The sequence below is a fragment of the Pelmatolapia mariae genome, linkage group LG16_19 (assembly GCF_036321145.2).
Source record: "Pelmatolapia mariae isolate MD_Pm_ZW linkage group LG16_19, Pm_UMD_F_2, whole genome shotgun sequence".
NCBI classification, from domain to species: domain Eukaryota; kingdom Metazoa; phylum Chordata; class Actinopteri; order Cichliformes; family Cichlidae; genus Pelmatolapia; species Pelmatolapia mariae.
In genome coordinates, this window is record NC_086241.1 from 27,958,911 (window position 1) to 27,979,219 (window position 20,309).

General features: G+C 39.2%; 1 protein-coding gene across 1 annotated transcript in view; it reads left to right on the forward strand.

Moving 5' to 3' along the window:
• Positions 1-10,738, forward strand: part of gdap2 (ganglioside induced differentiation associated protein 2) — a 29,308-nt gene extending 18,570 nt beyond the window's left edge. Inside the window, exons 13-14 of the mRNA XM_063499764.1 lie at positions 822-965; positions 7,273-10,738. Coding sequence (XP_063355834.1) covers positions 822-965; positions 7,273-7,314 — 186 coding nt within the window. The 3' untranslated portion in view covers positions 7,315-10,738. The remainder of the gene's footprint in view (positions 1-821; positions 966-7,272) is intronic.
• The last annotated feature ends 9,571 nt before the right edge of the window (positions 10,739-20,309 follow it).

The window sequence follows — 20,309 nt, forward strand, 5'->3', positions numbered from 1 at the left end:
CCTTTTTTGTAAGAAAAAGAGTGGGCACAAGACATTAAAAAGCCATATTTATACATTTAAGATTAAAATGCTGTGCCATACACCCTTCAGTGGAAACTTATTTCCACTGCTTGTCTCAGTCTTTTGTTCACTAGCCGGGGCTTGTGACCACAGGTGATAGTAAGAATGTAGACAGGCCTGTAGATTGATAGCGTTGCTTTCATGCTCAGCTCTTTCTTCACTACAGCACACTGACACGTCATACGCACCAGTCTGCCTGTCAGTCTCCTGCTCCCCTCACCCCTCATTCACAAACAACACCATGAGATACTTAAACTCCTCCACTTGGATCGGCAACTCATCCTGACACAAAGTTGGCACTCCACCGTTTTACCGTCAAAAAAAAAACATGGCCTCAGATTTGGAGATTTGTGCTAGTTTTCATCCCAGCTGCTTCACACTCAGCTGTAAACCACTAAAGTGCAAGCTCCAGGTCACTGCCTGATGAAGTCAACAGAACCACACATCTGTAAAAGGCAGACAACCAGGAGCTTTTTGTTTTTGTTATTCATCTAAGTCCTTACATTCCTACCACACTGATCCAGAAAATATTTTCCTCATTAAGTAACTTCTGGTTTATCTGGTTTCTTGATAACTTTTTCTTTATTCATTAAAGTTCAGTCTTGCTCAGTTTTCTTTTTTTACAAAGTTGTGTTCAGTTATTCTTTGATTATTGCATGACTGGTGTCCTGGCAATGCAAAATCAAGCTTGAATGTTTTTAAAAACTGATGAACGGTTCTTTACACACATCCATTCTCTTTCTTCATTTGTCTCAATCAAGGTTTCAACATGGTTCTTCACCACTTTCAGTGTATCTGGCATGAAGGAAAAGGTCCGCTACCTTGACAATCTGCAACAGCTCTTCACCTGCATCAAGCCTGAGCAGATCGATATCCCTCCATTTGTCTTGGAGTACGATGCACGAGTAAGAACACAATAACAGAGAGATCCATAACTCGGTCCTATGTTGTTTGCACCTGATCCACGGATATCTTTCAAAGTGATTTGAATCATTTTGCAAAGGTAACTGCTAAAATACATAAAGGATTTGATAAAGCTCTCAAAACTGGCCCAAAAGTTTGTTCCAAAAACCCCACACAGGTTGGAACTTGTATATTTATTCTAACATAATCAAGCTGACGTCCATCCAATTATTACTCATCTAATTAGCTCTCCTTCACCAGCAGCAATGCATCTGAAGTATAAAGCAGCAGGTGTTCTGCCTTTGCCACACAGTATGATATTGCAGATGGATAGAGCTACATTTTTTCTGGTTTTTTTCCAAATCTAATATCAACTTGTGTGTCTTTCCCTAAATTGAATCTGTGTAATCAAATCTTGCATATTCACTAACAGCACTAGAAATTGCTGACCTTACATCTGCAATAAACCAGTATCCTGTTACCTTGTTGTGGCTTGCTAAAATATGCAACGTACAGCACTTTTGCTTTCCCCCAGTAGCAAGAAGGAGTAACTGCACAGAAGGTCAACCATTAAAAAGACAGGAACTGAAAGTAGCACGTCAGATAATGTTGTAGGCTGATTCACTCAGTGGTGGGAGCTCAACGATTTGCAGAGGTTCAGAAGTGACATTCAGTTATTATTTTCCCTAATTATTCTCATTTTTACTACCTGCCTACCTAATATGATATTAGAACAGAGTGTTTTAATACTGGAAAGTGGTTCAGCTTTTGCCACTTTAAAAACTTTTTAACATTTTATAGTTAAAGCCATATGTGGTTATAGTCCGACCATTACTAAAGTACTTTTTAAACCATCTAATTTGGGCCAGTTGTTCTTTTTTTTTTTAGCTTTCTGACTTTACTGTGACAGGCAAAGTATGTCAGTTGGGTGCAGCTGTGGTAACCCCTCCGCCTTCCTCTATAAGACTTAGGGTTCATTTGAAGCAGTGGCTAGAAATTCTAATGTAGACACCAGAAAGTCGGTCCCACTTTCTCTAGATGACTAAAATATAGCTCAGGTGCTGAAGCATGTGGTTTAAAGTTACAAGTGCCCTGCCAAAATAATTATTTGATGTGTCAGAAACATCTGGAAGTTGCAGCAGATTATCCCAGTTAATATATTTTAACTTGGAAAATATGTCACTACATTTGGAGCGCTGATGTTTGGAGCCAGTAACTGACTTCCTTTGATAAATTAGAGTTTGTGTGTCTCTACCTCCCTGTAAGCATCGGTTTTGCATTTTCAGATGGCGAAGGACGGACCGTAACCCTGTTTAGCCTCACGTCAGCTCTCTGGCTGATGGTGTTTTAGTAGAAATATTGGTAGGCTAGGTTCCTGTTGATGTCTCTGATAAACCTGAAATCACACAAACCCATGTGTGTTTCTATTCACGTTCTTTTCCATCAGTTGTAATTGAGGGAACAACAGACGAGACAAATCTCTAGACTTTCCCTTTCCTATTCTCCTCTTCCTGATGTAAACCAGAGGTGGTGGAAATGATTTCTCTATTGTTCTTTGTCTTTTATTTTCATCTGTTTTCTCCCCAAGTTTAATTTCACCTGTTAAACCGTTGACTATAACCTCAATTAAAATGCCCAGGATGCTTTGTGATTACTAAATGAACGAAATAATTATCAATAACTTTGATTAATCAAGATTTTTATCGTTTTAAGAAAAGTTAACTGATTTTTTTTTTTTACTGGCATGTTTGAAGAAAAGCAGGTGACTAAAGTTCTGAGTTTTTGATTATCCACTGATAACTCTGTTGTCACACCTTCCCCTCAGGTTAAGAGTCTTGGTGTCATCCTCGAGAGTACTCTTTCCTTCACAACACACATAAATAATATCAGTTGGTCTTCTTATTTTCATCTTGGTAACATTATCCGCCTTCATCCTTCACTTACTCCAAACAGCACCGCCATACTTGTCAGTGCTCTTGTCACATCTCGTTTAGATTACTGCAGTTCTGTGGTCTACCTCATAAATCTCTTCATAAACTGCAGTTAGTTCAAAATCCAGCTGCTTGTATTGTATCCAGAATTGGATCTAATGAACGTATATCACCTGTTATTAACACCACTGGCTTCCAGTTCACCTACGTGTCAATTTCAAGATCCTTCTTCTTGCTTTCAAAGCCCTTCATAACCTCGCTCCTCTGTATCATGGGACTCACAGCCTTTAGCTGTTCTGTCCCAAGACTTTGAAGTGCACTTCCACCTGATCTCGGGACTACAATCTCTCTCTCTACTTTCAAATCGCGTCTTAAAACCCATCTATTCAGAACTGCATACCCTTCATTATGACTTGGTCTTGTCGATGTTTACCTTGATTAGCTTTTATAGTTGTTTTTTTATTTGTTTACCTTATAATAAATAAAATGTGTTATTAATAATATTTTTATTATTAACTGTGGATGTCTGTTTATACTTGGAGCTAAAATATGGTAAAACATGACAAATTGATGGCACATGTTTAAGCGTGTTTCCTTTTGGCATTCACTGAGTTGCCATGAAACGACATAAACATTTGGATGTTCTTTAGTGGCATCAGCTAAAACAGACTGTCAGAGCAGAACGTCAGCATTGCCCCTATTTTGAGTACTGAGGAAATGTCAAACCCTGAGGAAGCATAGTTAGAATCAAAAACAGTGTCTAGTTTGTTAGTTTGATGCAGTTTGAACTTAAAAAACGTTCTTGCATCATCCGTTTCTTTGGAATAATTCACTTTTTTTTTCTTTTCTTTTTTTTGAATAGCTGATATGTTTGTAAACCACTGTGGATATCCACTTACTGATGTTGTATCCACTTACTGATGTTGAATTGCAGAAGTAACAAGCTTGTTTTCATATTTTGTTACTCGGGGTAGTTATGAATAAAAAGACACGAGGTCACAGAGCTGTAATAATTACTGGTAGAACAGAAAATGCACTTGTACATTAGGTTACCTGTACAATAAAGTATCATTGTTTCAGATTCAGTGTTTTGCAGGGAATGTAACTCCAACAGTGTGTCCTGATGCATCAAGACACAGAATCAATTTTTTGGAACAACAATGTATTTTCCACTTTCAGCACAGCAGACGGCCAACAACCTGGGCAACATTGTTTATATTGACACCTACCCAGAAATACTTGTCCTGCTGAGCTTAATTACAGTGCTGATGGAGTCCAGGAAGTAATTGCTCTCTTTGTTTGCTGAAATTGAACCTAACCAGGAGGTACCTTCTTAAAATGAATCTCTTTGGAAACCTCGGCCAGTTTGAACAGTCGTTAACTCTCACAGCACACACGTCAAACACAAGACTCTGTATAACAGTTTGTTGTACATGCAGTGTGAGAGATGACTTCAGAATTGTCATTCGTTTATACCTAAAAGTAGGAACCAGGGCTTTCACTAAAACTCTATTTCCGCTGTTACTAACTACAGAGGTTGTGACCTTAAACTCATAAGATGATGCTACAGTTTTTTTTCGTAACAGTCAAATAAACCCCGTATTGCAGGTTTGAAGCTTCTTAGGGGCGAAATGGGGGTTAAAGTGCACCGTGTTCAGGAGCGTACACCAGAATGGTAAGGATGATATGACATGTGAAAGAAAGTTGGCTAGAGTTACCACTGAGCTTAGATAATTGTAGATTTTCTCAAAAGGGAAATTGAGATGGTATCGCTCATGTAACCACTCACCAGCCATCCATTTTCCTTTATTAGAAAACAAAAAAGTGAAACTTGCCTCATTCTTTGTTGGTAGAGACTTATTTCATTTCACAACACCGTTCAGCCTACTGGCATTTCACCATTGCCTCTCAAAATGGCCTCGGATCGACTTTGTCTTTAGTACTGTAGGCTGTTTTCACATTTCTCACAATTGGCCACATTTATTTTAGCTTTGCTTGTCAGAGTTTGACTAAAGTTGAATCTGTTATTTCTTTTTAATGTTCTAATAAACCTTTTCAAGGCACACTGCCCACAATAGATGAGCTGTTGTGTAAATGTAATTATGTAAGTATTCTTGCACAGAACTTGTTTGATGGCAAGTTTAAATGGCGTATTTTCACAACCAAAAGGAGTTTTTTGTTTTTGTTTTTTTCTCAAATTTTTTTATTACTTTTTTTGACAATCTGTGTGGAAATTTGTGGGGTTGGGGGCTTTTTCCCCACTGGTCTACAGCTAAAATCCTTCTGAGTAAACATAATCTAACATTATTCATTTTTGGCCTTTTTATGCTTTAATTTGTTTTCTGGCTCTTGTTGTCATGAGATGCTGTTAGTTCTTAGACAGCTACTTTGGTAAAAATGGCTCAGATGTGGATATGTGCTCATTTTATATGCTTGGGATCATTGTCCTGTTGTATGATCCATTTTCAGCCATGCTGTAGCTGTCAGACAGATGGGCTCTATCATATTTCTGTATACAGAGGAGTCCATAATCCACTCAGTGACTGTAAGGTGCTCAGGTCCTGAAGGCCAAATCATCATCCAAATCGATACCTCTCTACAACCATCCTTGACAGTTGGTATGAGAGGTTTTGGCTGATATTCTGTTTTCGTCAAATGTTTCGCTGTCCATTATGGCCAAACATCTCCACTTTAGTTTTGCTCTGTTTACAGCTTTGCAAATCTAAGCTGTGCTGCCGTGGTCTTTTTAGAGAGAAGAGGCTGTCTCCCAGCATCTCCCCAAACAAGCTATAGTAGTTTAGTCTTTTTCTAACTGTACCATCATCAACTTTTACATTATAGAGTCTGAGATGCATCTCTCTGTTATTTCTCTGAGCATTGCACAGTTTGACTTTAGACCGAATGCTGCGATGTTCATTCCTGAGATGCACAACTGAACGCTCCGGAACAGCAAACTGCCAGAATGTCTTCATTTACAAGGTGCTCACAGTTACTGCTAATCAACTCATCAAAAGCGTTTGATTAGCACCATCTGGCTGCTGCTTATTCTCTTAATTCCTATGGAAGCAGTAAAGGTTTTTCACAGAACTACATAGTCCTGTGAAAACTTTCTTTTACACATGAATATCTATTGACCACTACTCTGAGCTTGGATTTGAGCTACCTAGAAGCAGAAACTAAATCTAAAGCTGCATGTTTTGTTTTGTTTTTTGTTTGGTTTTTTTTGGTTTTTTTAAAGTGGATCAAAATGTGCCTCAAAAACACTTTTAATTTTCTTTCTCAATATGCTGTCGACATGTAGCCGAGGGATGAACCAACACGTCTACATGGCGTAATATTCTGGTCAATTGATGAAACAGATGTTTTTCCCTATTACAACACCCCACATAGACACAACATCTTGACCTGGTCTGACAGGCTGGACTCTAAATAAATGTATTATTTTTTTTTAATCATCATTAACATTCAATAACCGTGCTGTCCTTTTTATATGATGTTTCTAATTAAATCTTCTCTTTATAGGCGTTTTTGTGAAAAGTTTACAAGCTCAGCATTTAACAATAACACATAAATGTAAAATGTAAAAAAAAATAAAAAACTTAAAAACGGTAGCCAATCAGCTATTTCACTGTCATACATGGAGCCAGAATATAAAAATTCAAAGCAGACACATTCTGAAAAACCAGTATCCTTTACTTAACTCGGCTGCACACCCACACCTTTATTCAGACTCATTGTTTCTATTTGTCTGTTTTTGTGCTTGTATATTCAGTAAGAAGATCTTTTGCTTCACTAAAACTTGAATCTTTCTTAATATTAGTGTGTTGACATAATCTTTAGCTTATCAGTGTAATTATTCTACCAGCAGAACAAAGCAGTCACGCCACACCCAACACTGCTGCTCTCTTCTGACAGTAGAACACTTTGAAGTTGTGAAAGGCTCTGATGGGTGTAGTCAGATTACTGCCCACAAATTTTTCTCTGCATTATTAAAACACATGCAGCAGCTAATAGGACAGCCTGCCCCTCCTGATACTAGGAATACAGCTTCCTGACACTTTGCTATATCAAGAAAAGAGCACAATAGACCTGAATGAAAGCGAGGGGGGGGGGGGGGTTGTGATTCATGAATAATTTACTTACTGTTAGCATGTCCCTTCTGCAGCTGCTCCATCACATTATTGTCTCCCCAAAAACACTTCTGTTGTGTTTTGTAAGGGTTTGTTTATTTCTTTGTTGCAGTGCATTTGATGTCTCAGGGCCACCGTAGTATAAGTCAAATTCTCTTTGTGTTGGCAATAATCACTTTAGTGTTACCAGCTTTGGCTCAAGTGATCTGTGCTAACCCAGGTGTTTGTTTTATTCTCATCTATAACAGGTGAACGGACCCTACCATCATTCAGAGGCTTCCGGTCTGTGACACCAGTCCATTTGAATCTTTCTGTCCAAGTGGCGAAGTGGTGGATGTCTTTTCTGGACATGAAGTTTTCTGTGTGGTCTGACCTCCAACCTCCTCTTTAAGGCTTTGAACCTCAGTTGAGGAAACTCTTCTTTTGTTCTGTTCCTGCCAAAAAAGACCAAATTAAGAGTCGCAGGCAACATATAGCACGGCGCGGTCTGGTGAGCAATCATTGTTACTCACCACAGACTATTTTTGGATCTGGTATGGCTCCTGGATTATGCCTTATACTGAGAGACTTACTCAGCAGTTTTCTCATACTGCCCAAAATATGAAGTATCACATCATAGCTGGCACGTAACTCAAAGGCTTTCCTGTGATGTGGTTGTATCAGACATCCTCGCCCATGTCTCAGAAGACAGCCAGGCTTTTCAAATGCTGGAGTGATACGGGGAGTGCCTGTTTGGATTTCTACACCACATGGAGCGGCAGAAAGTCTGCAGTAAAGACAAACATTGGGTTTTGCTCAGCCGGAAGTTTTTCTCCACCTGTTTCAGCGTAATATGAGACCGTGAGCGCCAGCAGTCCAAACCGGAAAATTCCAGACAAACATTAATGCCGGGGAGATTTTCTTTGATTAAAAGCACACGTCAGCCAGCTAACATTCAATTTACATCACAAGGTCATCTTCATATTGTGTGAACATGTGAAGTTAGCTTAGCTTGGCACAGAGACTGAAAGAGGAAGCAGAAAGACTCAGCTTAAGGTGTCAGAGTCACTTCAGCTGTAGCGTCATACATTAGGTTAAATTCACAAATATTAGAGGGAGATGCCTCTTATCGTCTAACTCCAATAAATAAACCATTTCCCAGATGTGTAGATCTGTTACTAGAAGCAGTGCTGAAGTACTTCTGCTTAGCATTAACAATGTAAAAAGCCCTGTTTGTTTTCCAGTTAGCTTTATGGTGGGCCTGAAAGGCAGCAGGGCATGTGTGCCTCTACCAAACTTGTTAGCACCGTGTCACTGAAGCGCGTATTTAACCTCACACATTTAACAACATATGCCTAACATTAACTGCTTCCAATCTTTGTTTCACTGTTCTAACTTAAATACTATAAAACACGTTAATTTCCCTATTTCTGGAAATGGAACATTTGTAACTGTTTCTTGAAGCAGTAACTGGAATCATTAAAAGAAATTGGCCACTAAACAGTGATACAGTTCTAATAAGGCAGTGCCTCTGTAACCCACAACAGTGGAAACATGATGTGCAAGTCTAAATTACACAAGTCAAAAGTCATGAGGAGGAGTCCTCACTCTCACAAGCCGCCGTGAAGGAAAGTTATTAACTTTTTTTTTTTTTTTTTTTTGTGCTTTCGTGTCAAATCGCTCTGTTACTCAGTCACTAATTCCTTTGTTTGCACAGCTAGCTCCACTTTACGTTGCCGTCTGTAGTTTGATTTCTCTTGGACTGCCACATGTGTGGGTTTCCAGACCAAATGGAGTGAGGTAAACTCTGAAAGCATTTCCCTGATTGTCTGAACCTTCGATCAGTCATGATGTAGCAGGACCCCCGCATGTCTGGTAGCCCAACACTGACACTATCACCATAAATCTGGGGGGAGGGGGGGGATTTCACCTGTGTGTAGCTCTGCGTTCATCCAGGCCAAACATCAGGAACTCTGCATGCTTGCATTTGAACTGTGTTGGCTGCATGGAAACTCTTTAACCTTCAAATGAAAACGGGGATGTTATTTAACACTAGCGCACAGAGTTCAGCTTCTAACTTTTGAGGTTTCAGAAAATGTGATGTGCACACTGGTGGGGGGTATATATCCCGTGTCACTTACTCCAGGGGCTTCTGTTTACTGTGTTTATAGGGCTCCTAAAATCAATAATAAATGGCCTCATGAGGAAAGCATGCACAGTCAGATTGAGCTATTTAATGTCTTTTGTTGTTTTCCTCAGTGAAATGAGGTTAGTGTCCCCTCCTTTGACAAAATGAAATGTACTGTCACTGTTTTACCTTCAGTTGTGTCAATAAAAAAAAAAAATCCCAGAGATCACTGAATCAGTCAGCACAGACTTGCTGTTAGAACTGTGATTATATCAGAATGTGCATAAATGAGCCAAATTATCTGTGTGTAGATGTATCCTGTTTGGGGGAGTTTTTTATCATTTTAAAGTGATATGTGGAGGGCCTGGTGGTTGACATCCTCTGAGCTTTACAGGAAATGACTTCATTCATATTTAAATTTCCTGTTCTTTTTTTTTTTTTTTCTTTTTTTTTTTTAAACACTTTGATCATAAGAAGTTTTTTTTCTTGATAATAACAGGCTTAGACTATCCTTTTAGAAAAGAGCTGGTTGTATTGTGGAAAGTATTTAATACCTGATGAAGAATAAAGATTGATTTTGGTGCTGTAGAAAGATTTATGTTTTCAAACTGACTTTTCTGCTTAGTCTCAATTTTCTTAATGAGCGCCTCAAAGTTTTGCTCCAATTTGAAAAAAAAAAACTTCCTTAAAGTGTAATTTCTAATGCAACTCTGAATTCTTACAATCATTATTATTATTATTCAAGTGCATCATAATATTCCATTTACCTCGCAGCTAATGGATGAGGAGCGATTTGGTGCTAAGCTTGTGATGTGTGCTCTGCAGCAACTTAGTTCTGCGAAATGAAAATTCCTCACGTGGTTTACATGAAGGGTATTTATGCAACTCTTAGCATTTCAGAGAATTCCATGTTGCTTTGAGTTCAAGCAGTTTAAACCCACATTCCAACACACATGGTTTGGCTTGACTAAACAGGTGGTCATGTGATTGTTGGGGTTTTCTCAGGTTTCTCTGTATTATTGTAGGGTCTTAACCTGACAATATAAAGCACTTTGATGCAGCTGTTTTAATTTGACGTTATTTAAATGAAGTTGAATTGAACTGCGAGAAATCAGAGAAAATTGCAAGACTGTTGACATCTCCACAAACGGAAATTCACATCCATTATACTTACATTCAGAGTCCAGCCAGAGCTGCACTGCTTAAAAATAGAAATTCTTTCACAAAATGACGTAGGCCCTCGGCAGCCCTGCTTTCATATAGGAATATAACCACAATATAATCAGTTGAGTCATGTCCCCTATTACAGAGAGACGCACCGCAGGTGATTTGTACTCATCAGCACAGACTGTTAGGAGTCTGTCTCTGTGTATAAATTAGATGGCAATTGTTTGCTAACCTTAGCCAATCTGTGGGCGTTTGCATGGATGTGCAACACCTTCAACCTCTAGCTGGCAAGCTAGTTGCTGTAAACACTTACAGTCAGTCTCCAACAGCAGAAAAAAAAACTACTATCACCAGTAAACCAACAATTTTTCCTGGCTGCAAGGAGTTTGATTTTGACTCTTATATTCTTGTACTCTTTGTAATAAAGAGATTAAATAGCACTGATGTCTGTGTTGTGTTTATTTATTTCAAATTGTCCAGTAAACAACTCATGAATTTAATATGGCTTTAAGTTTTAGGTAATTAGCTGAAACAGCTGTTTGCACAAACAAGAAAGAAGTCTCATTTTCAGAGGCTGTTTCCAGATATGTGCGCTAATACAGATTTGGTACTCTAGTGGCAGCCAGAAAATAAACTCTTGTGGGCATGTTTGTGATAATGGAGCCACACAGATAGCACTGTAATTTGGCTCATTTATATTTTAACACAGTGTAAAGATCTTATAGTCAAATAATTATCTTAAAATAAAGGGATTCATCATTAAATCCCAGTCCATGGCTTAGATCCTCCAGGACGGCACATTAAAATTGCCAGAAGGTTTGCTGTGTCTCTCAGCTCGGTCTCAAAAGCATTGAGGAGATTCCAGGAGACAGCAGTAACTCTAGGAGAGCTGGAGAGGACCATAGAAGGTCCTTACGAAATCAGCAGAACCGGTATCTACTCCTATGTCTGAAGAGGAACATGGTAAGCACTGCCAGAGTTACAAATTGATCTCCAGCAGGCCACTGGTGTGAATGTCTCTGACCAAACAATCAGAAACAGATTTCATTATGGTGGCCTGAGGGCCCCACATGGGCTTGTGGGTCCTGTACTCACTGCACAGTGCTGTGGAGCCTAACTGGCATTTGTAGTTAGAGAAGTCACATCATCAAAGAAGATGTACTGTTAAAAAGAACTACGCACCTTGGCTAGATAATGAACTTAAGGCTGCAATGTCAGAAAGGGATATAGCAAAAGTAAAAGCACATAAGTCCACAAGAGTAACTTTCTTATCGTAAGTTAAGAAATCAAGTAACTAAATTGAAGAGGTGCAAGAAGAAAGGATATTATCAACTTAAGCTCAAGAAGGCCAATAAGGACAGCAAGAAGGTGTGGAAAGTTTTAAATAATATAATGGGTAGAGATCTTGCTCCGGTGTCACACATCTACACGGATGGAACGTTTATAAGTAAAGCTAAGGATATAGCCAATTATTTCGTGAATTTAAAATCTAATATGAGCAGAGGCGATCCCACCCTATCACGCCATCTTATACAGGATGTTACCATGAATAATAAGCAATGCCAATTTAAGTTTGAGACAGTAAATGTTGAGATGGTGGAGCGTTTATTAATATCACTTCCTGACGGTACATGCTCCGGCTTTGATAAGATAGACAGTAAACTGCTCAAAGCTGCAGCCAAGTTTGTGTCCCTTCCTATATACATATTTAATAGATCTCTGGCATGCAGCTTATTTCCATTGCAGTGGAAAGAATCGAAAATAATCCCTATTCCTAAAGACAAGGATGACGTTTTTAATGGTGTCAGTAGCAGACCTATTAGTCTGCTCCCTGTTCTAAGTAAAATTATGGAGAGGATTGTCTATGAACAAATTCAACATTACTTAACAGAAAATCATCTACTCACTCAGTTTCAACATGCTTACAAACCGGGTCACTCCACCAGCTCAGCTCTCATTCACATGACAGATAACTGGTATAAACATCTAGATGATGGGAATTTGGTCAGGGTGGTATTCTTGGATTTTAGTGCTGCATTTGATTTGATAGCTGGATCGGTATTAGAACAGGTCACCCAGATTAAATTACTTGGTGTTACCATAAACCTCCACCTTTCATGGTTTCAGTACATCAACTATGTTATTAAGAAAATGGGACAGGACATAGCTATGTCTAGGAAATGCTCCTTTTATATTACTTCTTCAATTGTGAAAGGTGTCATTAATGCACTAGTATTATCTCGTCTAGAGTACTGTTCAATCTTTTGGTCAGCAGCTAATAAGACAGCTCTGAACAGACTTCAGTTAGTCCAGAACAAAGCGGCCAGATTAGTGTTAAGGTGTTCATAAAATACAAATATTGATAAAATACATGATAAACTTTCTTGGCTTTCTGTACAAGCTAAATTACACTATGGCTTACTTGTATTTTTAAAGAAAGCAATACTGTTAAACACACCATATTTTTTTTCTGCTCAGTTGCAGTAATCAGATGAAATACATAATCATACTACACGATTTTCAACAAACTGCAATTTAGTAACTCCTTGAGTTAAAAGCAACTTTTTGAAAAACTCTGTTATATTTAGAGCATCTCTTCAGTGGAATAAGTTGCCTTGTGCAATTAGAGAACTGGCTTCTATTCATAATTTTAAAAATCACTTAAAAGCCTATTTAGGCAGCTTTTAATTTATTGTAAATATTGTAAGAGGGCAATATCATTTGTAATGGAAATTTGTGTATTTTGTCTTAGTGTTATTGATATTTATATGCTTATATTTTCACAAAATATTGTAAAACCTTACTGTGGATGTAAGAGCCAAATTATGCGGATATTTTGCATCCACTTTATTGTGTAATATTTTATATCATTGTATTTGATGGTTTGGGCCCCAGGAAGACTAGCAACCACTGTTGTGGAAGCTAATGGGGTTCCTTATAAATAAACAAATAAACAAATAAACATTACATCAAACAAAAGTCGTTTTATAGAGAGCTGTCAGCATAAGGCAGACGAGACGAGGCGATGCTTATCATGAGGATATTTTTTCCCCCCTTCCTTTTTTTCTATCAACAGTGTCGTGTAATAACCAGGATACTGTCTTGCACACAGTTCTGTTTTTTTGAGGAATGGAAAAGGAAACTGGACCAACATGTCAGCCATGTGTTAGGTTTGTATAGTCCAATACATTTTATTATTATTTCATAGCTCACGTGTACATACTGCTGCGAGTGACTTACCTGCAGGAGATGTCAAAGCCCTCTGGTGTGTTTCTCTTTAAGAAAACAGGAAAGATGGAGACCCATAAGTGGCTGAATAAGATGGATAAACAGCAGGTGTTGCAGTCAGTGTGGCTTTTTCCACCGTCTCATCTTCCCTTTGCAGAAAACAGCATCATTTTCCAGGAAGTGAAGAAGAAGTGGCCCTGTCCTGATTACCCCCCCCCACACACACACACACGCACACACACACCCACCCTACCTCCAACCTGCACGTTGCCCTCAGCACCTCCCATCCCCTCACCTGCCAACATCCTCACCACGGTGACCCTCTTTCATCACATCTCTTTTTCAGTTTTTTTTAAAGTCTCTCTATTCGTTCTGGCTGGATTAAAGTGCTGGAGGGAGGGGGGGTGGGGGGTGGGGGGTATGGAAGGATGTTGCTGTCTGTTCTGTAAATGAAGAGCTGCGGAGAGCACAGGACCAAATCTATCTTTTGTAGGCCTCTCTCCGTGACAGGCTGGGGATTAGCCGGCCAAAACACAGACAAAGAGAAGAGCAGGAAAACACAGGAAAGCATCAGTTGCTTCTGACAGTACACCGAGGACTAAAACGTGTTACTTTAACTGCAATTTAAAGAGATATCACAGTTAACCTGGCAATTTAGCCTGTCATTGACACACATAGTGAATAAAGCACTATTTAAAGGTGTTATTTCACCTCAACTGCTGTGAGACATTAGGCTGCTTTTGATTTCACTAGTTGAGTTTCATGACATCCTGTCACTGTTAAAGTCTAGTGTTTATAAAGTGTGTGAAAAAAGTGAAGCTCAACAGGTTTGAGCGCTGTTATTACTCATTATAAAAAAATAGTAATTTTCATTTGAAAATATTTGCTTGCTGCTTTCTCATCTAAGTTTTTACTGAGATGAGAAAGCAGTAAGCAGTTTGTCACATAGACTATAGCAGCAGCAAGTAATCATATGCGTACCAGCACCTCTGTGGTTTTAACTTGCCTGCGAGTTTCATACCAGGAAAGACAAAGAGACTTCCTGAGGGGTGTCCAATGAAGTGAGATTGATTGGTGGGTGATATATGTTTAGCCTAAAGTCAGAGTTTTGATTGTCATGAAGGTAGTTCTCTTGCACACAGGCTAGATAACTATGTGTAATTTCTGCTCCAACGTAAGAGCAGGTTATATACACAGTTTGGGTTTAAAAGTGACTTTAACTGCCATATTTTCTATTAATTCTAACAATAGAATAACAATAAAATAACAACAACATGCTCTACAGAAAATATTTTATTCTCACAACCTGTTGAGCCTTGCTAACCCCACAAATTAAGCTCTTTTATAAAGTCACAGCCAAGCTGTGTGTGTGGGTGGACTTTTGCATTCAGCAGGCAATGCAGAAAATATATAATTGAACATATTTTTATGCTTGGTCATGATTTTGCTGCCAAGTCTGTTTGAAATTGCAAAGAATGAAAAAACATCGCTTTTGCATATTTGTCACATTTCAAGTCATCAAACAAATTTTAATATTGCACAAGTATAAGCAGCGTAAATACAAAATGTTTTAAATGATTTCGTTTATTAGGGGAAGAAGTTATACAAACCTACCTGGACCTGATGTTTCACCTCTTGACCTCATGATAGGGTGGGGCTAGGCTTCACAATGAGCTCACCCAAAACCTTGGCTGATTGTGACCCACACCCGTTTTCACACCTTGGCTCGTGTGATTAGGTAGAGGATCAACAAGGGGTCCATGACCCTCTTGGAGGCACTCCTTGGACTCCACCAGTTGCTCTTAGGGTTAGGAGGTGAAACGTCCTCGAGGTAACTTAAAGAAGTCCAGATGCTTTTCTTTCCAAGTTCCATAGACTACGATGACCTGGATGGCTGAGAACCTTCACACACAATTAGGCTCCAGCACCCCACGACCCTGACAAGGATAAGCAGAAGAGGATGGATGGATATCTTATGTTTTTATGATAATGCCTCTGGATGAAATAAGTGGCACTCAGTCCATTGTATGAGTGCACTTAAAGCGGAACGCTTGTGTTAACAAAGCAAGATGACAAGTTAAGTTGTGACAGCCATTATTTCTGATTGGGGCTATGCTGAACTTTTCTACCCATTTTATTAAAATCTCACCAAGCACGCTTAGTGCAGATGCCACCACACAACCTGATGACTCATCTCAGCTTTGAGGCCCACTGTAGCACAGATTGGTGTGAATCTGTTTTACATGACAACAAGTGAAACCCATTATTAAAATCCACTGTTACTTCTCACACCAGGGGAATATGACAGAAAATAAAAAGCTGTGAATCAGAAGGACTTGTCTTCAGGTTTGGAAGATACATGCCGATACGCAAAAAAGACGAACTATTGACAGATGAGCTAAACCCGCAGAATTAAATGACGTTTAGACTTCGATGAGGTGCAATGAGGCTACAATGTAACAAATTCAGCATCCATGTGTGGCTGGAAATATGCGTTTGATCAGAATCACAGCCAGACTACCAGAGAGTGTGAAGGCAGTGCAATGCTAAATAGAGAAAGCTGAATATTTTAACTCGTTTCCAGTGTCATTACCTCCAGTCATACTGATAGATTTCTCTGCTTTATAATAAGATTTGATCAAGGAGCATTTTCTTAGATTGTGGATTTTATTTTCCATCCCCATGCCAGTGTGGTTTGTCCCTTTTAACTACTTGCAACCACACTGCAAACATTTCTGACCCCAAGTTGAGTCTGCACTGCTGGAACATGTCTGGTCCTCAGTATAATAAAAGGGACAAAGAATGCAAAGTTAGAAGAAAAAACAGAAAAAACACGACATGTTCACAGAGGGATGAAAACCAAAGGAAAATCTGATGCACGGAACGCTGACATGATACCAGAGTGCAAGAAAACAAAAAAACAAGACGTCGAGTCTGCAGCCATGTTAGTGGCTCTGTGAGGCAGCGCTAAACAGAACAGATGCTGAATGAGTCAAATGTGAAAAAGGGTTCCTGGATTAGTTACCACACACGTCGTTCAGCTGAAATTAAACATTTCAAAATTTTGACTCATCCCATTCGAGGGCTTCGAAAATCTTTGAAAACATTCATAGCATGGTAAAAAAGTAAAATTAAAAAAAAAAAAACAGTAAAGTAAAATTTTGCAGGCCTAATTGCAATATGCTAAAGATAATGTGCTTATATTGTAAGATAAAGACCCTACAACAATACAGAGAAAACCTCCACAATCAGACAACCCCCTATGAGCAAGCACTGGGCAACAGTGGGAAGGAAAAACTCCCTGTTAACAGGAAGATCCAGCCTAGGGAGGGGCGGCCATCTGCCCCGACCGATTGGGGGATGATGCGTGTATGTCTAATCAGGACAGGAGATCAAACTCAGTTGTGGTACGTGGATCCATCTTTTTCATTGGACAGTAAACGAGGATGATAGCTGCACATCTAATTTTGCTTTTTCCTTAATGTCTACCTTTCTCTGCAGGTCTCACAGACTGTATATAAAGACGGATGTAGCCACCGTGATATCACCGGCTGGCTAATGAGTTTCTTTGTGATCCACTGAGCTGATAGAGCATGCACTGAACCTGTATTATCATCCCTTTTTTGATTCGAATGAGGAGTAAAATCTAGAAAATTAGCATCATGTTGTTTCAATAAGGTTTGACGCTTTTTTTCACGCAAGCCTTTGTTAATTAGTGCTAAACACAACGTGGCAGATAAGGATCTTGTTTGATTTTTATATGTTTGATCCCCAAAATAAGAACTGGATGAAAGACCTGTTATTGATGCTGCGAAAGATAATTGACCTTTGAAGAGTTTTCAACAGAAACAAACACATCCCTATCGTGCACATCGATGAGTAGAAAAGTCCGGGGATAACCAGAAACAGAAGGATTCTTTCTAGCACATGAATATCTGCATAGAATTTTCAATGTGGATGCATCAAAAAGCTGGTGAGATACAGTACTTCATCCTAAACCACAAAACCACAGACAGACCATAAATGTGTTTGCCAGCTTTTGCGATAATTCATCCACAACTTGTTGAGACGTTTCAGTCTAGACTAAAACAGAGGAGCTGATAAGCTGGCTGCACTTCCATGGCAGGAAAACAGTGACATAGCAGAAGCAGCACGTCCAACGTGCCCTTACATCTCAGTTCAGCCTCCAAAGGCACAATATACTGCACAACTCATATCATCTTGTATATCAATCATGGCAAAATAAAGTAAACCAGATGGCTGTTTTTCAGCTGCATTTATCAAAGAAAATAACTTCATTTAGGCATCCCTTTGTGTCAGCGCGCTTCAGTCAACAGAGTTGTCCGGTCTGTCTTATATCACGACCCAGACTTGTGGCGATGTTTCAAAATGAGCATGTGCTCACTTGATTAAAACTGTACGCGGGTCCTTGGGTCTGCCTTTCTCAAATCTCTGGGACAAGGGGGCAAGAGGAGGACAGAGTGCAGTGAAGGGATTAGGCCACTAGGGGGGACAAGTCAGGCTGAGGTACTGTGAGAAGGGCTGGTTTGAGCTTCAGATCAGGGAAAAGGATGTTTACTAACCCCTGCTTCATTTTGTCTTGTCTAACTTTGTATATTCCACTAAGTTAGTGTCATTTCAAAGCATTATGCCTACCACTTTAAAGTGTCATTATTAGCCTATTTATTGTGTTTGCTTTGCTTTTATGTAGCATTTGTTGCCTGAATCCAGAGGTCTTTCTCTGTGTCAGGATACCCAGGCATGCTCTATCTGGATGCAGCACACATACAGTAACAGTATCAGTGGTGCAGATAAGCTCTTGTGTTGGTTATAAGAAACTCGGTCCAACATCTGGGGTGTATTGATACTAGCTGAGACACTGAGTTATGTAAACACATTATCCCAGTTAATGCACCCTGGTGTTAAGAAAGTAACTCCTCGCAGTTATATTTGGAACATTTAAATGATGCATTTGTTTAGAGCTTGCATGTTTCTCAGGGAGGAATAACAGCTTGTTCCATCTAACAAGCACAACCTTCACAAACAGAGGTTCAGACTGTAAACAGTCTGTCTGTGGCCCAAAGTCACGGGTCTTCTTAATGTTGTCGTATTGCAGCCCATGCATTATGGAAGACAAAGAATGTCAAAATTTAAAAAATAAAACACATTTAAAACCAATTTCAAATACATTAATTACAAATACAACAAGATGCACAATTTCTTTTTATTTCTGAATGTATTTTTCTTTTTTTACATTTATTTTATTTATTTCTTTTTTATTATTTATTTTATTCTGTCTCTCCTTTGCATTTTTATCCAAACTGATTTTGGTAATTTCCATTTGATGCTTCTTCATACCTCAGCTTTACAACATTTAAATGGGAAGTATAGTACGTTTTACTACATAACAATCATACTTGTTTTCACTTTACGATTTAGTATGTTTGTGTGAAATGCTCTGTACTTTTCACCAGAAGTACAGTCTGTGTGGATTTTGCATGTTCTTCCCGTGTTTGCGTGGGTTATCCCTGGGTACTCCAGCTTCCTCCCAAAAATACACAGTTGTAGGGTTAGGTTAATTGGTAATTCTTATTTGCCCATAGGTGAGAATGTGAGTGTGAATTGCTGTCTGCCTCTCTGTGTTAGCCTGGTGACGTGCATTAGACTATGGAGACCCTGAGCTCCTTCAGCAGGAGAAGTGCAATGGCAGGTCCTTCATCCCAAGAGCAGTCAAACTGTACCTGTATATGTGCACAGGGTAAATACCTGCTTAAAAAATGTAAATGTCCATGTGTGCCCAGGCGCACCAAGCTTAGGTCCAGTCCTTTTGGGGTCCTTTGCTGTTCCTAGGACTGCGCTCTTCTGAACAGAGCTCTTGTCTGTTGTCCTTGTATCTGCTGGAGCCACTTGCCCACTTTGAGTGCTTCAGTTACCAGGGGGATCGTTGTTGCTTTCAGCTTCCACATCTTTTCGAACGCCTCTCTCAGTCATTGGTATTTCTCAAGCTACTAGTGTCCCTTCTTCCTGATGTTGCCATCACTTGGTATCGCCACACTGATCACTACGGCCATCTTCCTCTGCTTGTCCAACACAACTACGTCCGGTTGGTTAGCCATCAGTGTTGGGAAGGTTATTTTGGAAATGTATTCCACTACAGATTACAGATTACATGCCCCAAAATGTATTTTGTAACGTATTCCGTTACATTACTCAATGAGAGTAACGTATTCTGAATACTTTGGATTACTTAATATATTATCATGCTTTTTACTGAAAAAGGACAATCTTGACAAGACACAAATGAACAACTACAGGCCGATCTCAGATCTCCCATTTTTAAGTAAGATCATTGAAAAAGCAGTTTCTCAACAGCTCAATTACTTATTAAAACAGAATAACTGCTATGATGCCTTTCAGTCAGGTTTTAGACAGAACCACAGCACTGAAACTGCTCTGATCAAAGTGTTTAATGACATATGTCTGAATACAGACAGTGGAAAAATGTCAGTCTTAGTTTTACTGGATCTCACTGCAGCATTTGATACAGTTGACCACAACATATTACTCAAACGACTGGAGAACTGGGCAGGACTTTCAGGAACTGTACTAAACTGGTTCAAAACATACTTAGAAAACAGGAAATACTTTGTATCAATAGGTAACTTCACATCTGAGCAGACAAGTATCACATGTGGAGTTCCCCAAGGTTCCATCTTGGGACCCCTTCTGTTTAACATTTATATGCTCCCACTGGCACGGATTACAAAGAACAACAAAATAAAC